The sequence below is a fragment of the Schistocerca cancellata genome, chromosome 8 (genome assembly GCF_023864275.1).
Source record: "Schistocerca cancellata isolate TAMUIC-IGC-003103 chromosome 8, iqSchCanc2.1, whole genome shotgun sequence".
Classification (NCBI taxonomy): Eukaryota; Metazoa; Arthropoda; class Insecta; order Orthoptera; family Acrididae; genus Schistocerca; species Schistocerca cancellata.
Window position 1 is genome coordinate 17,402,331 of NC_064633.1, and position 23,587 is coordinate 17,425,917.

General features: G+C 45.9%; 1 protein-coding gene across 1 annotated transcript; it reads right to left on the reverse strand.

Moving 5' to 3' along the window:
• Positions 1-1,099: 1,099 nt before the first annotated feature.
• Positions 1,100-18,392, reverse strand: LOC126094978 (uncharacterized). The gene is made up of 3 exons (XM_049909632.1): positions 18,270-18,392; positions 6,320-6,594; positions 1,100-1,286 (listed from the first exon to the last, which is right to left on the reverse strand). The coding sequence occupies exons 1-3, from the start codon at positions 18,390-18,392 to the stop codon at positions 1,100-1,102; spliced, it is 585 nt and encodes a 194-aa protein (XP_049765589.1).
• Positions 18,393-23,587: the final 5,195 nt, after the last annotated feature.

A 23,587-nucleotide genomic window follows, 5' to 3' on the forward strand; every position in this document is an offset into this window, starting at 1 on the left:
AACACTTTAAGAGTGTGAAGTGTAAACAATGCAGAGCAAGTAATACTGCAGAATTGCAAAAACTGGCAAGTGCAAATGTGAAACGAAGTCTTTCGACGCCAACCGCTGCTAGCAAGGACGGAAGGGCAGAACATGTAATGAAACACTGTAAGCAACTTGCACACAAACGTTATAAACAAAAGTTGTTTCTAACCTAAAACAATAAAAAATGTACAAACATATATCCAGTTTGCAGAATAACGACGGAAGATGTCATAAATAAAAGCGAAACGCGTCTGGTGTAACTCATGTTAATTAAATTTCAGTCAGCTCATGACGGATGACATATAGTAACAGAGGTAATAAACACTCTTTGGAAAAATCTAACAGTAATTAAAAGGTGATCTCATGGTGATATGCAGCACTTTCGTGTCCTGTTCGGAATATATGATTGCAAAATAAACAAGAGGTGTTCAAAGTTTGCATACAACGTTCTCAGAAAATTTTTAATCTCAGCGAAATGACCTAATTTTAGACCGTTTAATAGTGCCTCTATATCCATTTCTTCACCCAAACATCTCATTCTTTTTTAACTTTATGTTTTCCATAATAATTTTTCTTTAGTAACAATGGTAACGTAACAGCGGTGGCGGCTGGTGTGGCTCTTAAGCACGACACTAAACCTCCAGTAGCCCATCTCGGGTGCAAACAGTTCTGTAAGCACTTGTAGCAAGTTCCTGAAATTAATTTACCCAAGCGCCTTCCAGAAGTGAGTTCGTAGGATGTTTTGTTCTATTGTAAACATCTAAGCGAATGCTTGCAAAAGTTACATGCCGAAGTTACTTGCTGGTCGATACACGTCTTCAGTACAGTACTACGGCAGACTCACTTCCCACGAGTAGTCGAGTGAGACAAGCAAGACGCTCGTAAAAAGCAACTGTAGTGGAAGCGGAGAGATGCGGTAGCACAATGTGTGGAGACGGAGGGCGTCTCGTAGTCCCCCATTCATATTCATCCCACGAAGACAGAACTGCAGAGCATCCGGCGTCACCCGCAGCGCGGCGTCGGCCGTGTGAGTCCCGGGGCTGTTGCTGAGTCTGTGGGGACGCGGCGCGGCTCCCTAGAGGTCCGGCCGGGCGTCCCCCTGCCATTCCCAGGGTTCGATCCTCTGGGAGAACGCGTCCAGCGGGGATTCGGCGCATGCGCCGTACGCCGCTCCGCAGTCGCCTCCGGAAGCCCCGAGCCGCTCTGCCGCCAGGTACTCCGCCAGCTCGCTGTCGCCGTCGTCATCCGCGTCTTCGGACGGACTGCAACAATCGAGCGAGCTTCCTCAGTGGGCAGCCACAGGCTCTAGCGCCTCCTACCTGACTTCCATTTCTTAGTTGACTCTTCCATGACAGCCTAGGGCCGGGGAACAAGAAGGTCACAGCACGGTAAGGTAGAGAATATTTCACCGCAACGGTTTCTTTTAACTGTCGATTTTCTCGACGACGGCTGAGAAGTGCATCTTGGTGCTTTGCCACATTACACCTCTGGCCATGAACTTTTATTATGCGCAGTATGAATCGAATCTGAATTTCACAATTGGCGACCTCCCCTTGTGAGTGCCCAGCGACTGTGAATGTGGAAATGCCCGGTAAATACTACCCCGTTTGACAGGTGCCTTGACGTCACTCTTGCCGTCGTCATCTGTTGACCGAGATACCATCTTCCGTTCAGAACACGACCGTACGGACGTCTGTTGACAGTTTTTATGATTATAGCGTGAATTAGACACAAGACGGAGAAAGAGCGATTTGTTGCACTAACTGTGGACACGAGTGTAGTACCATAGTTGATAATATGCAAATAACATCAAAAATTCAAATTTATATTGTGACACATTTATTCAAATAAAGTACAAAAAAAGAACAAATGGTCTGACTGACAAAAACTGATATTGAAATTTTTTTTGAGTATTAGATGCAACACTAAATTTGGAATTGCTTAAAATGTTGTGACACTAATTGATTCTTACATCGCTGCTTGCTAGAACAACTTTACAATAACAAATAAAAGTCTCGAAATTCTTGATATTTTGTAGTGTTAATTCATTCAGTTGTCCGGTATTCGACTTCCTAGGCCACCGTCAATCTGTAATTATTGTCGTCAAAGACGATGCAGTACCGGTGAATCACAAAGAAAAAGATTTTACATGTGGTGATTGAGGTGCAAATCAGAGTAAATGTCATCTTTGACCATCGGTAGTAACGTCATTGAAAGTGTTAATGCTAAAGAGGAAATAAATGCAACTTGTAACCATTATAAGATTAAACATCGAAAAAACAGTGTGTATTGTGTGTGTGTGTGTGTGTGTCCGAAGATGAAGCACAAGAGTTCATAATGAGAACTCCTCTTCTGCTTCGTCCTTTCCAGAATATTTAAGCACGTTGCCAAGTTTTGAAATGTTTGCAGATCTGACTGGATATCTGAGCAGTTCGTTTCAGATAGTATTTCAAGATAAATAATTGCATCATCTTCAAAACATCTAACATTACTATTTATAATCAAGATAAGATATTGCGTCCTCCCTACCAACAACTCCAGTCACAAATTTTATTGCCGACCGGAGTGGCCGAGCGGTTCTAGGCGCTACAGTCTGGAGCCGCGCGACCACTACGGTCGCAGGTTCGAATCCTGCCTAGGGCATGGATGTGTGTGATGTCCTTAGGTTAGTTAGGTTTAAGTAGTTCTAAGTTCTAGGAGACTGATGACCTCAGAAGTTAAGTCCCATAGTGCTCAGAGCCATTTGAACCATTTGAACAAATTTTATTAACAAGCGTTGGTGTCGCGCTGAGTCAAGTACATTTTCGAAAGTACTATAAAGCGTGGCCAGAAACAGTCTGAAAAGCTTGTAAGGATGTTGCAGCGGAGGTTGTAGTGAGACATACAAGTTAAGAAAAGTATTCCATACGTTGCGCCATTTCTGAGTTACCTAGCACTGAAGTTAGCCAACCAGGTCGTTACGCTAACAAATTCAAGCATTGCTCGTGCTAAAATGTGGTAATGAGCAGACATGTGTGGGTCCGTGAGTTCCCACGTGTTGAAATGCTCATTACCTGTTACCATACGCCTCTTTCGGACGTCATGAACGCCAAACAACTCGAAACGGCGCAACGTACTGAATTTTTTTCTTAATAATCATTTCTCATCACAACCTCCCTTGTAACACCCTTTCTAGGTTTTCAGACTTTCTGACCACCCTCTCGAATAATGCACGCCTTCACTCAGCAGCGTTGAGTCTCTTTCAGTAGAGGGTGGTGGTTGCGCCGTGATGGAACACGATAGCTACACAACAATTTCGTGGTCTAGTGGAGTCCACTGCATGACCCGTCACAGCATCATAGAGCGACAGGGCCGTTATATGTTTCTAGACAGACGTCTTTAAAGCAATTTCTCGTAACGTCCACTGCTCAAAATTCCGTCAATGCGAACAAGAGGTGACCGAGATGTGTAACCAATGGCACCCATACCATCACGCCGGGTGATACGCCAGTATGGCGATGACGAATACACGCGTACACCGCGATGTCGACAAACAGGGATGCGACCATCATGATGCTGTAAACAGAACCTGGATTCATCCGAAAAAATGACGTTTTTCCATTCGTGCACCCAGGTTCGGCGTTGAGTACACCATCGCAGGCGCTCCTGTCGCTGATGCACCATCAAGGGTAACAGCAGCCATGGTCTCCGAGCTGTTAGTCCATGCTGCTGCAAACGTCGTCGAACTGTTCGTGCAGATGGTTGTTGTCTTGGAAACGTCCCCATCTGTTGACTCAGGGATCGAGACGTGGCTGCACGATCAGTTACAGCCATGCGGATTAGAGGCCTGTCATCTCGACTGCTAGTGATACGAGGCCGTTGGGATTCAGCACGGTGTTCCGTACTACCCGCCTGAACCCACCGATTCCATATTCTGCTAACAGTGATTGGATCTCGAACAACGCGAGCAGCAATGTCGCGATACGATAAACCACAATCGCGATAGGCTACAATCCGACCTTTATCAAAGTCGGAAACGTGATGGTACGCATTTCTCCTCCTTACACGAGGCATCACAACAACGTTTCACCTGGCTGTAATAACGGCCTTGATACTCCTGGGCATTGAGTCAAACAGAGCTTGGATGGTGTTTACAGGTACAGCTGCCCATGCAGCTTCAACACGATACCACAGTTCATCAAGAGCAGTGACTGGAGTATTGTTACGAGCCAGTTGTTCGGTCACCATTGACCAGACGTTTTCAATTGGTGAGAGATCTGGAGAATGTGCTGGCCAGGGCAACAGTCGTACATTTTCTGTGTCCAGAAAGGCCCGTAAAGGACCTGCAACATGCGGTCGCGCATTATCCTGCTGAAATGTAGGGTTCCGCAGGGATCGAATGAAGGGTAGAGCCACGGGTAGTAACACATCTGAAATGTAACGTCCACTGTTCAAAGTGCCGCCAATGCGAACAAGAGGTGACCTAGACGTGTAACCAATGGCACCCCATACTATCACGCCGGCTGATACGCCAGTATGGCGATGACGAATACACGCTTCCAAAGTGCGTCCACCCCGATGTCGCCAAACACGGATGCGACCATCATGATGCTGTACACAGAACCTGGATTCATCCGAAAAAATGACGTTTTGCCACTCGTGCACCCAGGTGCGTCGTTGAGTACACCATCGTAGGCGTCAAGGGTAACCACAGCCATGGTCTCCGAGCTGATAGTCCATGCTGCAGGAAACATCGTCGAACTGTTCGTGCAGATGGTTGTTGTCTTGCCAACGTCCCCATCTGATGACTCAGGGAACGAGACGTGGCTGCACCATCCGTTACAGCCATGTGGATAAAATGCCTGTCATCTCGACTGCTAGTGATACGAGGCCGTTGGGATCCAGCACGGCGTTCCGTGTTACCCTCCTGAATGCACCGTTTCCATATTCTGCTAACAGTCATTGGATCTCGACCAACGCGAGCAGCAATGCCGCGATACGATAGACCGCAATCGCGATAGGCTACAACCCGACCTTTATCAAAGTCGGAAACGTGATGGTACCCATTTCTCCTCCTTACACGAGGCATCACAACAACGTTTCACCAGGCAACGCCGATCAATTGCTGTTTGTGTATGAGAAATCGGTTGGAAACTTTACTAGCATGTTGTAGGTGTCGCCACCGGCGCCAACCTTGTGTAAATGCTCTGAAAAGCTAATCATTTGCATATCACAGCATCTTCTTCCTATCGGTTACATTTCGCATCTGTAGCACGTCATCTTCATGGTGTAGCAATTTTAATGGCCAGTAGTGTAGTTTGTTTTTCCTCGACACGATGTCCTGTGCCATCAAGACAATACAACGTGTCACACAGCGCGTAGTGTGCGTACGTTGTTCGAATAGCACCAGGATGAGCTTACTGTATTCCCCTGGCCACGAAACTTTCAGATTTCTACCCAACCCAGGATCTGTGGGATGTTCGCGCCGTGGATCCTTAACCAAGAAACCTCCTGTAATTGGACACGGCATTGGAGTAGCGATGACTCTATATCCCTGTCGGTCCTTCCAGAACCTTATTGACTCTCTTGCAGAACGTCTCACAGTGTTGCACGGTGGTCACGCTTTTGCAGGTAGTCACATTAATGTGACCGGACAGTATAACTGAGAACGTTCGGTTCAAATGACTCTGAGCACTATGGGACTCAACATCTTAAGTCATGTCCCCTACAACTTAGAATTACTTAAACCTAACTAACCTAAGGACATCACACACATCCATGCCCAAGATAGGATTGGAACCTGTGACCGTTGCGGTCGCGCGTTTCCAGACTGAAGCGGCTAGAACAGCTCGACCACACCGGCCTGCGAGAATGTTCGGCCCAAGTCCTGCTCTGAAATGAAGACGCTGGCACTGGAGAGGAAGTCGTGGAGGGTCGCATAAAACCAGGCAATATACTGAGGACCCAAAAAAATAAATGATATAAAGTCTCTTGGTAAGTGTAAATAGGGAATTGGATGCAGGAAATATTGGAGTAGTTGTCATATAAAATGCTGTGAGGCATGTGGGATTTGGGTGTTAGAAGTGTGAGATACCAGATGGGCAAGAGAAGGGTAGTTTGGAGAGGTCGTTTGCGTTGGAGTGGGTCAAAATGTAAACAGTGTGACAACTCTGGAGCACTACTGGTGACATGTGCAGAACGGTAAGCTCGCCGCAAAGATACTGCTGTTCATTGTCTTGCGGCTGGGAAACTGAAAGATGAGCACACTCTTCGCAGCTGGATCGTTTTACTGGAGAGGGGGCGGGCGGGCACTTACGTGAGCAGCAGGGTGAGGAGTTCCTCGAGCAGGCCTGCGGCGTGCAGCGGCTCCGCGGCGGCGTGGCACACGGCCCGCAGCAGGCAGCGCGCGTCGCCCGCAGCTTCCTCCAGCCGCCGGTAGAGCGCACGCGCGCCGCGCCGCCCGCCCCTCGCCACCAGCAGCGGCTCCAGCTGCGACGCGTTCACCGGCACGAAGAACTGCGCCTGCAGCGCGTAGCCCATGGACGCGCGCCGGTTCGGGATGTTCAGCGGGATGCCTATCCCCAAGGTGAACTGAAACAGCACACGACGCCGTTACTCCAACTTCGGAAACACGGAGTTTATATTAATTAATCTTCTCGGATTGTCAGCCGAGACGTGGCGTCACGTTGTCGCAACATTTCGCCGAGCTTCCTCCTCGTCATCTTCAGGCGAAACGTCCAGGTTCATGTCCAGTTCGTTCGTTTTAGAGATGGGTTAACTCGTTCATCTTTCGGAACTAGTTCACTGATGATGGTTCCTTTTGGGCAACCGTTCATTTTTACTCGTTCACTGTGCCTCTTTTATCTAACTGTGTACGTTACTTTGATTTTAGATAAATGTCCATGAAAAACATCAAGAACGCACAAGTATTACCTCTGCATGATAAAGTCATTGATTGCCTTGTGTAGATAGGTTGTTAATCTGCATCTACATCTACATACATACTCCGCGATCCAACATACGGTGCGTGGAGTAGGGTACCTCGTACCACAACTAGCATCTTCTCTCCCTGTTCCATTCCCAAACAGAACGAGGGAAAAATGATTGCCTATATGACTCTGTACGAGCCCTAATCTCTCTTATCTTATCTTTGTGGTCTTTCCGCGAAATATAAGATGGCGGCAGTAAAATTGTACTGCAGTCAGCCTCAGATGCTGGTTCTCTAAATTTCCTCAGTAGCAATTCACGAAAAGAACGCCTCCTTTCCTCTAGAGACTCTCACCCGAGTTCCTGAAGCATTTCCGTAACACTCGCGTGATGATCAAGATGTGCACCTCTTCGTCCGAAGGAAATTGACAGCAAAGAATGACTTTCTTCTGGACTCCAACGATATGGAAATCGTATGAGGAGAGATCGGGACTGTATGGAGGATGTGTAAGGATTTCTGCAATGTAGTCAAACAACCTTGACAACATGTGGGCCCACCCACATCCTCAGTACAGTCCCGATAACTCCCCATGTGATGAACAAATCTAGCAGCCCGCCTCTGAATTGCTTCTATGTCCTTCCTCAATACGACATTCGAGCAGTACTCAATAATAGGTCGTATTAGTGTTTTATAAGCGGTCTCCTTTACAGATGAACCACATCTTCCCAAAATTCTACCATTGAACCGAAGACGACTATCCACCTTCCCCACAACTGCCATTACATGCTTGTCCCACTTCATATCGCTCTGCAATGTTACGCCCAAATATTTAATCGACGTGACTGTGTGAAGCGCTACACTACTAATGGAGTATTCAAACATTACGGGATTCTTTTTCCTATTCATCTGCATTAATTTACATTTATCTATAATTAGAGTTAGCTGCCATTCTTTACACCAATCACAAATCCTGTCCGAGTCATCTTGTATCCTCCCACAGTCACTCAACGACGACACCTTCTCGTACACCACAGCATCATCAGCAAACAGCCGCACATTGCTATCCACCCTATCCAAAAGATCATTTATGTAGATAGAAAACAACAGCGGACCTACCACACTTCCCTGGGGCATTCCATATGATACCCTCACCTCCGATGAACACTCACCATCGAGGACAACGTACTGGGTTCTATTACTTAAGAAGTCTTCGAGCCACTCACATATTTGGGAACCAATCCCATATGCTCGTACCTTAGGAGTCTGCAGTGGGGCACCAAGTCAAACGCTTTCCAGAAGTCTAGGAATATGGCATCCGTCTGATACCCTTCATCCATGGTTCGCAAGATATGTAAAAAAACGGCGAGTTGCGTTTCGCAGGAGCGATTCTTTGTAAAGCCGTGCTGATGCTTGGACAGCAACTTCTCTGTCTCAAGGAAATTCATTATATTCGAACTGAGAATATGTTCGAGAATCCTGTTGTTCGATTTTCTTAGCTTAATGAGTCCTTAGAAAGTATCAGATTAGCCAACTGATGTGGCGGGCCAGTCACCAGAAGCCAGATAGAGAGAGATCGGAGCAGGCTGAACGGAACTACGGATTATCGAATCTCTTTACGACTCACCATGGACCACCACAGATCTCATTCATTTTCGAGGGAAGCTAGCAGTCGTATCAAGTACAGTATCTTCGTTTTCCGTTCGTTTACAGATAATAATATATACTCGAGTCTACTTTTAGTAACAAGAAATAACTGAAATAAACTGTCACCTTTCAATCCAACATGAATAGCTTTCTTTTACAATGTGGAGATGTATAAATCAACTACACATCAAAGTGCCATATTATCAGTGTGGGAAGTGAAGAGTTTTGGAAAAGTCAGAAGTCACAAGGTCCGACACAGGAGCAGAAAAACTGGGTACCAAAATCAAAAGCGTTTTATCAGCAAAGGAGACAAATACTTAAATATATTCTGAGATCGTCGAAACCTCCTAAGTAAAAGGAAGAAGACTTTTTTTCTTTTCAAAATGTTCGCAACATAGCACACACCATTGCAGTGAAGATCGATCGTCGAATTAGATAACCTGTTTTTTAAAAGTAACCAGGCGAAAGGGGCGCCAGGGTTTATGCATGGAATCGATCATCAGTTATTTGAGAAAGAAAAGTTCTAGGAGAGTACAAGCAACCATTGTCAGACGAGAGTGAAACGAACATGAAATTCAGCAATTCATTAAATACGTATTAATGTACTCCAAATATAAATTTTGCACGCGGATGGATTTGGTTCAAATGGCTCTGAGCACTTTGGGACTTAACTTCTGAGGTCATCCGTCCCCTAGAACTTAGAACAACTTAAACCTAACTAACCTAAGGACATCACACACATCCATGCCCGAGGCTGGACGGTAGCGGCCACGCGGTTCCAGACTGTAGTGTCTAGAACCGCTCGGCCACTCCGACCGGCACGAATGGATTTGAAAATAAAAGAAAACTTAAGTTCACTACTACTTGAATGGTGATGATTTTCCGCGTATTTCGGTCGTTTAACTTACTATGGAAATGGCAGGAAAAAGTTGTGCATGAAACTCCCATTGAATGGGTTTTTAGTTAAACCATTATTTTCTTTCATAACAGCATAACACACGATCACTATTTAGTGGTGCGTGCATTTTGACTAAAAACATTTTGGAAAAAGAAAGCAGAAAATCACGAAATGAACAACTAGCCACAAGGACTGTCGAGGGAGTAGCAAAAGTCGTCCTAAGCATGCTAATACAGTCCAAGGAGCGATCTCAGTCAACAAACGTAACTACAGGCAAGAGTGTCAATGGTGCATAGCGAAGCCATCAGAGAATACAGAGAACTGCATTTTGACTAAAAACATTTTGGAAAAAGAAAACAGAAAATCACGAAATGAACAACTAGCCACAAGGACTGTCGAGGGAGTAGCAAACGTCGTCCTAAGCATGCTAATACAGTCCAAGGAGCGATCTCAGTCAACAAACGTAACTACAGGCAAGTGTGTCAATGGTGCATAGCGAAGCCATCAGAGAATACAGAGAACTGCGAGACAAGTACAGGGCAGCGGTATTTTCTGACTCTGTCGCGTCGGCAGACGGGCCTTTGTGATATGCCGGTGGTGGCAGCGGCAGCGTCTTCTGCACGAGCGGGCTGCCGTCATGGTATGAAACCCGAGTATCTCTGTCTTTTCCTCCATATTGATACTCCGTCTGGGCGGAAATCGGTGGAGGCGAAATGGGAGACAACAATCTCTTCTCGCACCAACCAGAAGAAGATCAGTCAGATTAATGGAAGGTGATGACAGCGGCCATGATAAAAAAGGCCCCAACGGCGCCCAGCACCAGCCATGTCACTGCTGTGCGGGATGGGGAAATCGCCAGTCTGGGCTCCCCACTTCTAACACTATTAGACAGTGTCGCGAGCTTGATCGATAATGTGTCCCAGCAGATGTCGCCAGTAGTGAAGGCACCTGTGGAAACACCCAAGTCGCTAGCTGCACAACAGCCTGCGACTGAACCTGATGCTCACTAGCACCGTAACAGGTCATCCTCGTCGATCACTGACCACTAGCGTGCTGTTAACACTATGTGATAAGAAGTAACCACGTAAAAGGAAACCAGATCGTAACTTCAAAAGACGTCTGCACCGTAACACCGATAGAATGGGAGGCAAATCATCTCTGGTGCTAATACTGCACATAGTAAAATCCTCCTCTGTGAAGATACCAGAGTGCAGAACACTTATGTCCTTCGCCGGCCATCTACACTCCTGGAAATTGAAATAAGAACACCGTGAATTCATTGTCCCAGGAAGGGGAAACTTTATTGACACATTCCTGGGGTCTGATACATCACATGATCACACTGACAGAACCACAGGCACATAGACACAAGCAACAGAGCATGCACAATGTCGGCACTAGTACAGTGTATATCCACCTTTCGCAGCAATGCAGGCTGCTATTCTCCCATGGAGACGATAGTAGAGATGCTGGATGTAGTCCTGTGGAACGGCTTGCCATGCCATTTCCACCTGGCGCCTCAGTTGGACCAGCGTTCGTGCTGGACGTGCAGACCGCGTGAGACGACGCTTCATCCAGTCCCAAACATGCTCAATGGGGGACAGATCCGGAGATCTTGCTGGCCAGGGTAGTTGACTTACACCTTCTAGAGCACGTTGGGTGGCACGGGATACATGCGGACGTGCATTGTCCTGTTGGAACAGCAAGTTCCCTTGCCGGTCTAGGAATGGTAGAACGATAGGTTCGATGACGGTTTGGATGTACCGTGCACTATTCAGTGTCCCCTCGACGATCACCAGTGGTGTACGGCCAGTGTAGGAGATCGCTCCCCACACCATGATGCCGGGTGTTGGCCCTGTGTGCCTCGGTCGTATGCAGTCCTGATTGTGGCGCTCACCTGCACGGCGCCAAACACGCATACGACCATCATTGGCACCAAGGCAGAAGCGACTCTCATCGCTGAAGACGACACGTCTCCATTCGTCCCTCCATTCACGCCTGTCGCGACACCACTGGAGGCGGGCTGCACGATGTTGGGGCGTGAGCGGAAGACGGCCTAACGGTGTGCGGGACCGTAGCCCAGCTTCATGGAGACGGTTGCGAATGGTCCTCGCCGATACCCCAGGAGCAACATGTCCCTAATTTGCTGGGACGTGGCGCTGCGGTCCCCTACGGCACTGCGTAGGATCCTACAGTCTTGGCGTGCATCCGTGCGTCGCTGCGGTCCGGTCCCAGGTCGACGGGCACGTGCACCTTCCGCCGACCACTGGCGACAACATCGATGTACTGTGGAGACCTCACGCCCCACGTCTTGAGCAATTCGGCGGTACGTCCACCCGTCCTCCCGCATGCCCACTATACGCCCTCGCTCAAAGTCCGTCAACTGCACATACGGTTCACGTCCACGCTGTCGCGGCATGCTACCAGTGTTAAAGACTGCGATGGAGCTCCGTATGCCACGGCAAACTGGCTGACACTGACGGCGGCGGTGCACAAATGCTGCGCAGCTAGCGCCATTCGACGGCCAACACCGCGGTTCCTGGTGTGTCCGCTGTGCCGTGCGTGTGATCATTGCTTGTACAGCCCTCTCGCAGTGTCCGGAGCAAGTATGGTGGGTCTGACACACCGGTGTCAATGTATTCTTTTTTCCATTTCCAGGAATGTAGATTTAGGTTTTCCGTGATTTCCTAAATCGCTCCAGGCAAATGCAGGAATGGTTCCTTTGAAAGGGCACGGCCGCTTACGTTCCCCATCCTTGTCACTATTCACTCCGTCTCTAATGAAACCGATGTCGACGCGTTGTTAAACCCAATCTTTTTCCTTCCTTCCTTCCTTCCTTTGCCAATGTAATTTCCGTCAGCCTCCCGTCCCAGCCCATGAATTCATCTCTGCCTTCCAACCTTAACCTGCCCTAACCATTGGCAATGAAGCCTCTTAACCTCCTTTCCCTTGCCCATCTGGCGTCCCACTCATTTCGTAACACCTATATTACGATCGGCCGAAAAAATTCTAATTTTTTTTAAATCGTAAAACTGCATCAGAATGCAAATCAAGGAGTTAAAAAAAGTAAAAGAAATGTAATTAAATCAATTCACAGTGTTACGACAATTTTTAATACTTTTTAACTCGCCACCATCCAAATTGAATAGCTAAAATTGTTATATATTAGAACCATAGAAAATATTGTTAAACTATTATCTGAATTCGTCAACATCTTTAGATCGCTGATTAATTATAGTTAAAGAACAAAAATATTAACAGCTTACACTTTTTTTCATTGAAAAAGTTGAAATATTTCAAAAGAAATTATTATAGAAACGCAGAAGTGTTATTAATCAAAAAATGTTATTGTTTTAAATTATGAAAAACCGATTTTTTGTAAGTGAAAGTAAAAGAAAATAACGTAGAACCTCTCCTTTTATTACTTATCCTCACCTGGAGGCACATATAGATAAGATTCCTTGTTAAAAGTTAGGCATGGCCGATAGTGCTAGCAGCGTTGTTCCCGAGGCTCAGTTCCGCATGCATTTTCCGATATTTCCGTAATGAGTTGCGCACTTTGTTCAACCATACTGTATGCGAACTCTAAACATCTAGATTGTCTCATGCCAATAATGACTGAGCAACACTGAATATGTGATTTAATCTCATAGTCAGTGATTCCTCTCAACAATGGATGAGACTATACGCCATAGTCCATCCAGTTTTGGCGGCATAAACGTTCTGATAATTATCCTCTCTTGATCTAACTGTTTGGCCTTTAAAAATCGTCGATGACCGAGCTCTATGATGCGGCTTGTTTTATCTCGTGTCACGAAAATGACTAACATCGAATATTCTGAGTGGGCAAAGAAAAACTGTCGCGATCGATCACGGTCAGGTATCTTGAACATTATATCGATTGATACACAAGCTTTGGGCTGTAGGTGAAGTAATCACATTTTTTAACACGAGGGCTATTAGGAAAGCAAATTCCGATTGGTCGCGAAATCGAAACCAGAATGAAAACCAAAACTGTGTTATTTTCAACTGATAGCTACGCCTCCCAGCTGCTTCTCTGCATAGCCGCCACTCCAAATGAGACATTCGTTAAGCATGGTACCAACTTCCCAATACCTTCGTCATAGAAGACAGCCACCTTTGCTTTCTTCCAATCCTCTACGCTAATCTGCAGCTCGTTCTCTGTGCCAAACTGTTATCTTTATAGTCAGCAGTTCATGTGAGCCGAGATGATAAAGAGTGAGAGCCAAGTCCGGGCTGTATGGTGAGTGATCAAACACTTCTCATCGAAAACCTTGCAGGAGCGTCCTCGTTTGCCCCTGCAGTGTGCGGCCGAGAGTTTCCATGTCGGTTATGTTGTGTGGGCAGCGTAAAATCAGGCGAAATCTGTCGCTAGCTCTCGTACTAGGCAGGAGACACTATTTCTCTAGGCGTCTTTAAATGCTCACTTTGCGCTTAGCACAAAAAGGGCGACGTGACGCGATCGACGGGCATAGGCCTACTAGAGGCACTGTCCAACACAACAAAGCTTCATCGGATTTCACCGTGGTTTTCATTTCGCTAACGAATAGATTCTACTTTTCGAATAGCCCTCCTACACGATACTGGCATTGTATGATTACAGGATAAATTCAATTATTATTGAAGTTGGGACGTGGGATTTTCTTGACAAAGTATGGTGTGTGAGTTGTGTTTGCTGTTGTCAACAACCTGGAGAATGATGTCAAAAAGCAACGTCCATTTTTGCATGAACTTATCAGTTTTTCCATTGAAATAATCTTTATTTTTAGTTTGTTAGTGTGATTTACGCCTGTAACATTTATCATGCAACGCATTTACAAGCTGTACGATTCTCTTGTCTCTAAGGAAGAGTGCTCTCTGAAAAAAACTAATCTGTTATTCTTTTAGTTACTGCACTGGCAGCTTCTGTAACATTGGCGCTCTTTTAATAAGAGGCAGCCAAATGGAAATGAAACAGATGGAAAAAAGTAACAGATGAAAAATAATCGCTGAAACTGTTAATACATTTATCCCATTGTGAGAGAAGACGATCAATGCCTTCATACGAAAGTGTTTGAGGTTTCATACGTAACCATGGTCGTACCCAGATGTGCACCTTTTCGTCCGAAGGAAATTGACAGCAAAGAATGACTTTCTTCTGGACTCCAACGATATGGAAATCGTATGAGGAGAGATCGGGACTGTATGGAGGATGTGTAAGGATTTCTGCAATGTAGTCAAACAACCTTGACAACATGTGGGCCCGCCCACATCCTCAATACAGTCCCGATAACTCCTCATGTGATTTCCATGTCGTTGGAGTCCTGAAGAAAGACAATGACAATCTGGGCCGTTGATTTGCTTCGGACACAGAGGTACAATCATTCTTCCGTAGGCAACGGCAAGCATTTTCCCCTGACCGTCTTGTCTCATAGTGGGATATATTTATTAACAGTTAGGGCGATTATTTATGATATAATAAACAATTTACTTACTTTTTTCCATATGTCTCGTTATCATTTGACTGCCCCTTATACTAGCTTCCAACTCCAAACTATACCTCTTCCATGAACATGCACGATCACGTCTTGACAAGTAAGAAGCTCGTTTGTTGGAAATCTCTAGATATACTAAAACATAAAGCAACCAGATCTCGTGATTCTTAGATAAACGCATAGTTCAACACCACAACGTCACAAAATAACACAAAAAATTATAACAACTTCATGATGAACGTTAGTTTCAATGTCAACTGGGAGAGTGATTAAAACACACATCAGACATTAGGAACTAGTGTCGACTGACAGAAAGATTGCTTGGAGGAAAGGTGAGAGAAGGAAGTTGGTGGCCGCCGGCTTTCTTGACCTAATGGCAGTGAGCACGTGTCCGAGGTTCGGTTTAGAATTTTTGCGGTATTTTCTTAAACTTGACAGTTTATTTAAACCATTATTTTTTGCAATTCTTTTTATCTCATCGAGTAATAATCGACTAGGGGTATTACATTTACACTTTTACTGATATAAATCCTATCCGTGACGGATAGAATGTACCCTTAAGCATCTTTCTTCCGGCGAGGTAACGTCGTTGACGGGGAAGTATCATTGTACGAACAACGGAGGTTTCGGCGCCTGCAGACGTTTAGGCGGGAGAGTAAGCCAGCCTGGATTGAGTAGCCGTGTGCAGCGGATCGCGTACGCGGAGAGCTTTTATAGCTAGGAAAAATTTCATAATTGGCAGAACTGATTTATTTAATTACTCAGGAAATGACATTTAATTCAACTTCGACCGTAAAGAAAATTGGAAATTTGTGGTAAGTACAATGGGACCAAACTGATGAGGTCCTTAGGCTTACGCATTATTTAATCTAACTTAAACTAACTTACGCTAAAGACAACATACACACCCATGCCCGACGGGGGGAGCCGCGCGAACCGTGACAGGACGCCCCTGACCGCACGGCCACCCCGCGCGGCCCACCGTAAAGTATAGAACAGCAGTGGCAAACTCAAACCAAGTGAGATTTAGTGAACGATTGTGGCTGTAGAACGAGTGAGAATAGATACGTAGGGACATATTACTTGTGACTGAAGTATAGCAAATCGTGTGTGTATCAAATCAGCGTTAACATCATTTAACGTATTATTTTAATGCTAATGTTTTGGTAGATTTTATGAACAATTTTGTAGGGGAGATGGATAGAACACGTAGCAATAGCTGCACGGTCAGAAACTTTCTTCATGTGTCACGTGTATCTTGGTTATAACTTCATCCTCGCTTGTTGTCAGAATCGATCACTCAGATGCCTATGAATTTCAGACGGCCAATTACTACAAAGGCTTTTACTTTAAAAGGATGAGCGGCTTACACTCTTCGGGAAGTTAAATAATATAGATATGTATCTAAGTAAAACTATACTCTTTTCGGAATTTCCGCAAACTTAGAGCGCACGCGCGGCCAGAAGATAGGAATCGATTTTTTTATTTTTTTATTTGCTTATTTATTGCTTCCGTTATGTCCCCAACTTGCCGTTTTTTCTCAGTACTACGATTTGAAAAACATGGGTCGAATTTTCTCGGCCCACCCTGACCTATATCTCACCGATCAGTTCCTTCTCGCATAGACCCCCACATCCATTTCCTTATAATATCCTCTCCAGTACTTCTCACATCATAATCCTGATCACTGGTACATCACACCATCCTGATCACTGATGACAGCAGCCTACACAGACCATCCTTATAATTAAAATGATATACACTACTGGCCGTTAAAATTGCTACACCAAGAAGAAATGCAGATGATAAACGGGTATTCATTGGACAAATATATTATACTAGAACTCACATGTGATTACATTTCCTCGCAAATTAGAGTGCATAGATCCTGAGAAAGCAGTACCCAGAACAACCACCTCTTGCCGTAATAACGGCCTTGATATGCTTGGGCATTGAGTCAATCAGAGCTTGGATGGCGTGTACAGGTACAGCTGCCCATGCAGCTTCAACAGGATACCACAGTTCATCAAGAGCAGTGACTGGAGTATTGTGACGAGCCAGTTGCTCGGCCACCATTGACCAGACGTTTTCAATTGGTGAGAGAGATCTGGAGAATGTACCGGTCAGGGCAGCAGTCGAAGATTTTCTGTATCCAGAAAGGCCCGTACAGGACCTGCAACATGCGGTCGTGCACTATCCTGCTGAAATGTAGGGTTTCGCAGGGATCGAATGAAGGGTAGAGCCACGGATAGTAACACATCTGAAATGTAACGTCCACTATACAAAGTGCCGTCAATGCGAACTAGAGGTGACCGAGACGTGTAACCAATGGCACCCCATACCATCACGCCAGGTGATACGCCAGTATGGCTATGACGAATACACGCTTCCAATGTGCGTTCACCGCGATGTCGCCAAACACGGATGCGACCATCACGATGCTGTAAACAGAACCTGGATTCATCCGAAAAAATTACTTTTTGCCATTCGTGCACCCAGGTTCGTCGTTGAGTACACCATCGCAGGCGTTCCTGTCTGTGATGCAGCGTCAAGGGTAACCGCAGCCATAGCCTCCGAGCTGATAGCCCATGCTGCAGGAAACATCGTCGGACAGTTCGTGCATATGGTTGTTGTCTTGCAAACGTCCCTATCTGTTGACTCAGGGAACGAGACGTGGCTGCACGATCCGTTACAGCTATGCGGATAAGATGCCTGTCATCTCGACTGCTAGTGATACGAGGCCGTTGGGATCGAACACGGCGTTCCGTATTATCCTCCTGAACCCACCGATTCCATGTTCTGCCAACAGTCGTTGGATCTCGTCCAACGCGAGCAGCAATGTGGCGATACGATAAACCGCAATCGCGATAGGCTACAATCCGACTTTTATCAAAGTCGGAAACGTGATGGTACGCATTTCTCCTCCTCACACGTGCCATCACAACAACGTTTCACCAGGCCACGCCGGTCATCTGCTGTTTGTGTATGCGAAATCTGTTGGAAACTTTCCTCATGTCAGCACGTTGCACGTGTCGCCACCGGCGACAACCTTGTGTGAATTCTCTGAGAAGCTAAGCAATTGCATATCGTAGCATTTTCTTCCTGCCGGTTAAAGTTCGTGTCTGTAGCACGTCATCTTCGTGGTGTAGCAGTTGTAATGGCCAGTGGTCTACATCATCTTGTCCTAAAGATCATCACCTATTTTAACGTCTACAGTTATGTCGTGGCAAGTTTTAAAATCGCTGAATCAAAAGGCGTCCCATCCGCACAAAGGGAAGGTGAATAACCGTCAGACAAGCACCTGCAGCACGCCGTTGTTGCCGAAGACGAGCGCCCTGCGGTGCCGGTCGTGGTCGTGGGCAGCCCTGGGCGCCGCCAGACAAGCCAGCAGCAGCAGCAGCAGCACGCCGGCAGGCCGCAGCATAGTCACGACTGCTCCGGGGAGGACAGACAAGCGCAGGCCCCGCTATACCGCTGCCAACTCGGCCGGCGGTACCGCTACCGCCGCCACGAATGGGACCACCCAACTGCTACCTGCCCAAACGGAGCAGTGATCCGTGCCGTTAAGACGACAACGACGGCAAAACAAGCTAGCGGAGAGGACGTGTGCGCCCAGCCTAAACCGTACTGCGTACTCGGATCGACCCTCGACACCTGGCATTCGCGGGCCGTGCGCTATTGATTTCCCTGCCCAAGATGCTCCACAGACACACACGAAGCCACTAGCTCCTCTTTGTACTTTCTTATATTCTTTGCCGGTCTGTAATGGGTGTTCGCAATTGGTAGTATCCTTCCCATTCAACACTCATATCGATACGTATTACAGAGCTGGATCTATGTATGTATGTGTACATCTCCTCCTAAGCTACTGGACCGATTTCAAACAAACATGGTGCACGTATCGTGTCACGCAACAATCGCTATAGGGACAAGAACCACCTATCTACACTACAGACCTTGCTACAGACGCGAAGTTTAACCGACAAGAAGAAGATGCTGTGATATGCAAATGATTAGTTTTGCAGAGCATTCACACAAGACTGGCGCCGGTGGCGACAGCATCAACGCGCTGACATGAGAAAAGTTTCAAGCCGATTTCTCATACACAAACAGCAGTTGGCCGGCGTTGCCTGGTGAAACGTTGTTGTGATGCCTCGTGTAAGGAGGAGAAATGCGTACCATCACGTTTCCGACTTTAATAAAGGTCGGATTGTAGCCTATCGCGATTGCGGTTTATCGTATCGCGACATTGTTGCTCGCATTCAACGAGATCCAATGACTGTTAGCAGAAAATGCAATCGGTGGGTTCAGGAGGATAATATGGAACCCCGTGTTCGATCCCAACGGCCTCGTATCACTAGCAGTCGAGATGACAGGCATCTTATCCACATGGCTGTAACGGATCGTGCAGCCACGACTCGATCCCTGAGTCAACAGATGGGGACGTTTGCAAGACAACAACCATCTCCACGAACAGTTCGACGACGTCTGCAGCAGCATGGACTATCAGCTCGGAGACCATGGCTGCGGTTAACCCTTGACGCTGCATCACAGACGGGAGCGCCTGCGACAGTTTACTCAACGACGAACCTGGCAGCATGAATGGCACAACGTCATTTTTTCAAATGAATCCAGATTCTGTTGACAGCATCATGATGGTCGCATCCGTGTTTGGCGACATCGTGGTGAACGCACATTGGAAGCGTGTGTTCGTCATTGCCATACCGGCGTATCACCCGGCGTGATGGTATGTGGTTCGCATTGACGGCAATTTGAACAGTGGACGTTAGATTTCAGATGTGTTACGACCCGTGTCTCTACCCTTCATTCGATCCTTGCGAAATACTACATTTCAGCAGGATAGTGCACGACCGCATGTTGCAGGTCTTGTACGGGCCTTTCTGCATACAGAAAATGTTCGACTGCTGCCCTGGCCGGTACATTCTCCAGATCTCTCTCACCAACTGAAAACGTCTGGTCATTGGTGGCCGAGCAACTGGCTCGTCAGAATACGCCAGTTACTACTCTTGACGAACTGTGGTATCATGTTGAAGCTGCATGGGCAGCTGTACCTGTACACTCCAACAAAGCTCTGTTTGACTCAATGCCCAGGCATTTCAAAGCCGTTATTACGGCCAGAGGTTGTTGTTCTGGGTACTGATTTCTCAGGATCTATGCACCCAAATTGCGTGAAAATATAATCACATGTCAGTTCTGGTATAATATATTTGTCCAATGAATACCCGATCATCACCTGCATTTCTTCTTGGTGTAACAATTTTAATGGACAGTAGCATATGTATGTATGTATGTGTGTATGCTGATATCTCCTCCTAAGCTACTGGACCGATTTCAAACAAGCTTGGTGCACGTATCGTGTCAAGCTACAATCGCTATAGGGACAAGAATCACCTATCTATCATAGGAGGTGCGACAACAAAGTAATGAGACTGAAGTGAAAAAAAAATGTTGCTTACCGTTCTAGTCAAGTCTAGTATTAAAACTACCAAATATGCAGCAACCACATGGAGCCCACATTCGTAAGTCTAGTATTGTCCCTTCAAAGTAGTACCCTTCTCATTGCACACACTTTTTTCAGCGCTTCTGCCATTGATGGTAACATTTCTGGAACTCGTCTTCTGTAATATCCTCCAAGACTCTCGTCACAGCTTTTCGGATATCTTGTGTTGTTTGAAAATGGTGTCCCTTAACCGCCGTTTTGATTCTTGGAAAATAGAAAAAAGTCGTACGGAGCGATATCTGGTGAATAAGGTGGCTGTGAAATACTGAAATTTGTTTTGAGGTTACAAATTGCTGTACTGACAGTGCAGTGTGGGATGGCGCATTATCGTGATGGAGAATCCAGTTATCAGCAATGTTGGCACGGACACGAAGAATTCTTTTTCGAAGTCTTTCTAAAATTTCTTTGTCGTAATATTGGTTAACTGTTTGTCCACGACGCATCCATTCTTTATGAATAGCTCCCTTGGGGTCAAAGATGCATGCATTTCACTTTTGATTTTGACATGCGAACTTCTTTTTGTTATGGGTGATCCCTTTGAGCACCATTGCCAACTTTGGTGTTTTGTCTCTGGATCGTACTGAAAAAAACAACTTTCATCATCAGTGATAACACGGCTCAATAATTCTGCATTGATTTCCGTTTGCTCTAACAGATCAGCTGCCACATTTTTCCGTGTTTCTTGGTGTTGTGGTGTGAGATTTTTGGAGACGATTTCTGCACAAAACTTTCTCATACCAAGGTCTTCAGTTATTATTAGACGAACCGTGTCTCGATTGCTGTTCAGTTCCTCTGCAATCATTTTCACGGATAATCTTCGATCAGACCGTACGAGTTCACGTACCCTGGCCAAGTTGACATCCGTCCGTGAGGTTGATGGTCGTCCACTGCGGTCTTGATGTTCAACATTCGTTCTGCCTTCACTGAACATTTTATGCCAACGAAAAACTTGAGCCCTTGACATAACCTCCTCTCCAAAAGCCTTCTGAAGCTTACCGTAAGTTGCTGTCGCGTTTTCACCCAATTTAACGCAAAAAGAAATGGCATACCGTTGCGCCATTTTATGTGGTTCCATTTCCGTGACGAGAGACACAAACACTTGTTAACTTATTACACCACAACTCACGACTGAACAGTTGCATCTATGTGCCACTTGGACTACCAGCAGCTTATAGACCAAGGTCAAAGATATTGTGCCTACGCAAGCCTGCAGGGTTGCCACATCTTGCAAAGAAAATCAGTCTTATTACTTTATTGTGGCACTTCGTCGTTTAGAGTATACGTCGTAGCACTGAGATACGTGGAAAAATGCCACATCATGCATGACATTTAAATTTATTACTTATGTGCTACTCACTCTATTCGCAATAAATTGCGCTGGCAGTATCCACATACGCCGCTAACTGCATCTACAAAACTGTATCATGATACCATACATACTTTAGGATATATGAGCTCATAAATAATGAGATGCGTGCGAAACTGCCGTATCATTCGTGACGTTTAAATGTATTACTTCTTAGCTTCGAGCTCTATTCGGAGCGTACTTCTTAGACAGTATCCACATATTCCGCTGAGTGTACCTACACAAATATGACATCACAAACACTGAGATGTGTTAAAAATGGAGCATCATGTGTAAAGTTTTAATATATTTATTCTGTACTGCTTAGACACTCAAAAATTTAAGGAAATTCTTTACACCTGGCAACGCTTTTGACAGCTTTCGAAAGCGAACGGCAAACAGCTGCAGGTGAAAAGAGTAGGCGTCTATAGAGCGTTGTAGACACGTGAAGCACCTGTGCGCCCAGCTACCTGGGTATGTAAATAGAGATATAGTCTATAATCAGGTTCTGAGTTAAATAAACGTTACATAGAATTTGTATTTTGCATGCTATGTTTCTTAATTTGGAGATAGCACTTATACATTTGTATATTACGCACATTTCTTTCTACGACTCTTTCGTAATTTCAAAGATGTTTTCATGAACACATGAAAATGAAATTTTTTGATAGTACAATAAGTTCATTCCTTTTTGTTTCTAATGAAAAATTGGCAGAATAAATACCCAGGAAATGCAGAGTTTGTCAACTAGTCTGATAATGAGTTTTAAGGGCTTTGGTCGCAATATAATGTAGTAACGAGATGATAGCCAGCCTCGGTTGATTGGCAACCATCCTCAGATCATGCTTACTATATAGTTGGCACCTAGCTAGAGTCTTAAGCACAGCGATATCGTACAGTAGTAAAGTCGTATGACACTGCTGGTTGGAAGTTCCCGAATGGCAGCCGCCTAGTTGGAAAGATTTTTCTCTCCTTTCCCTGCAGTGTCACTTCTCTTTCGCTAAGTGTGAGAGTCGTGTGTTTAAGTGCATCTGATAAGTGTAGGTGACCATTGTTGTGGTTGGCAGGAGAGCCAATACCGTGTTCCTAGAGAAAGCCGAAAGGCACGCGTTTTAGCTCACGCAGGCTGGCGTGAGGTCTGGAACAGGACAAGGAAATTAGAATTTAGAAAAAACGGACGTAGCTGGTGGAATACTTAACTTTAATCCATTAATGGTGAACGTCGCTCTTGACGGTACATTATTCACAGTATCAATAGTAACTGGTAATGGCGCCTTGCTAGGTCGTAGCAAATGACGTAGCTGAAGGCTATGCTAACTATCGTCTCGGCAAATGAGAGAGTATTTTGTCAGTGAACCATCACTTGAAAAGTCGGTTGTACAACTGGGGCGAGTGCTAGGAAGTCTCTCTAGACCTGCCGTGTGGCGGCGCTCGGTCTGCAATCACTGATAGTGGCGACACGCGGGTCCGACGTATACTGACGGACCGCGGCCGATTTAAAGGCTACCACCTAGCAAGTGTGGTGTCTGGCGGTGACACCACAACCATAATGCATAGTGTGGTTCACATCTGTGTTGCTTGATGATGAGAGAATGGGGAGTGTGACACCCTGTGCTGGTACATAGCCCACTCGTCTCAAATAGCACCAGCGGTGTCGTCAAGTTTAATGTCCCCATCCAACGGACGGACCACCGTCAACAATAACACGTGTTCTCCCTTCATTAGATACTGCAGAGAGATTCGGAATTTAGCC

Excerpts from the sequence above, each read along its gene's own strand:
- LOC126094978 (XM_049909632.1), bottom strand. The coding sequence starts at position 18,392 with ATGCTGCGGCCTGCCGGCGTGCTGCTGCTGCTGCTGCTGGCTTGTCTG. Across the intron at positions 6,595-18,269 it reads GCAACAACGGCGTGCTGCAG|TTCACCTTGGGGATAGGCAT; the intron begins GTGCTTGTCTGA and ends GTGCTGTTTCAG. Across the intron at positions 1,287-6,319 it reads CTCCTCACCCTGCTGCTCAC|TCCGTCCGAAGACGCGGATG; the intron begins GTAAGTGCCCGC and ends CGATTGTTGCAG.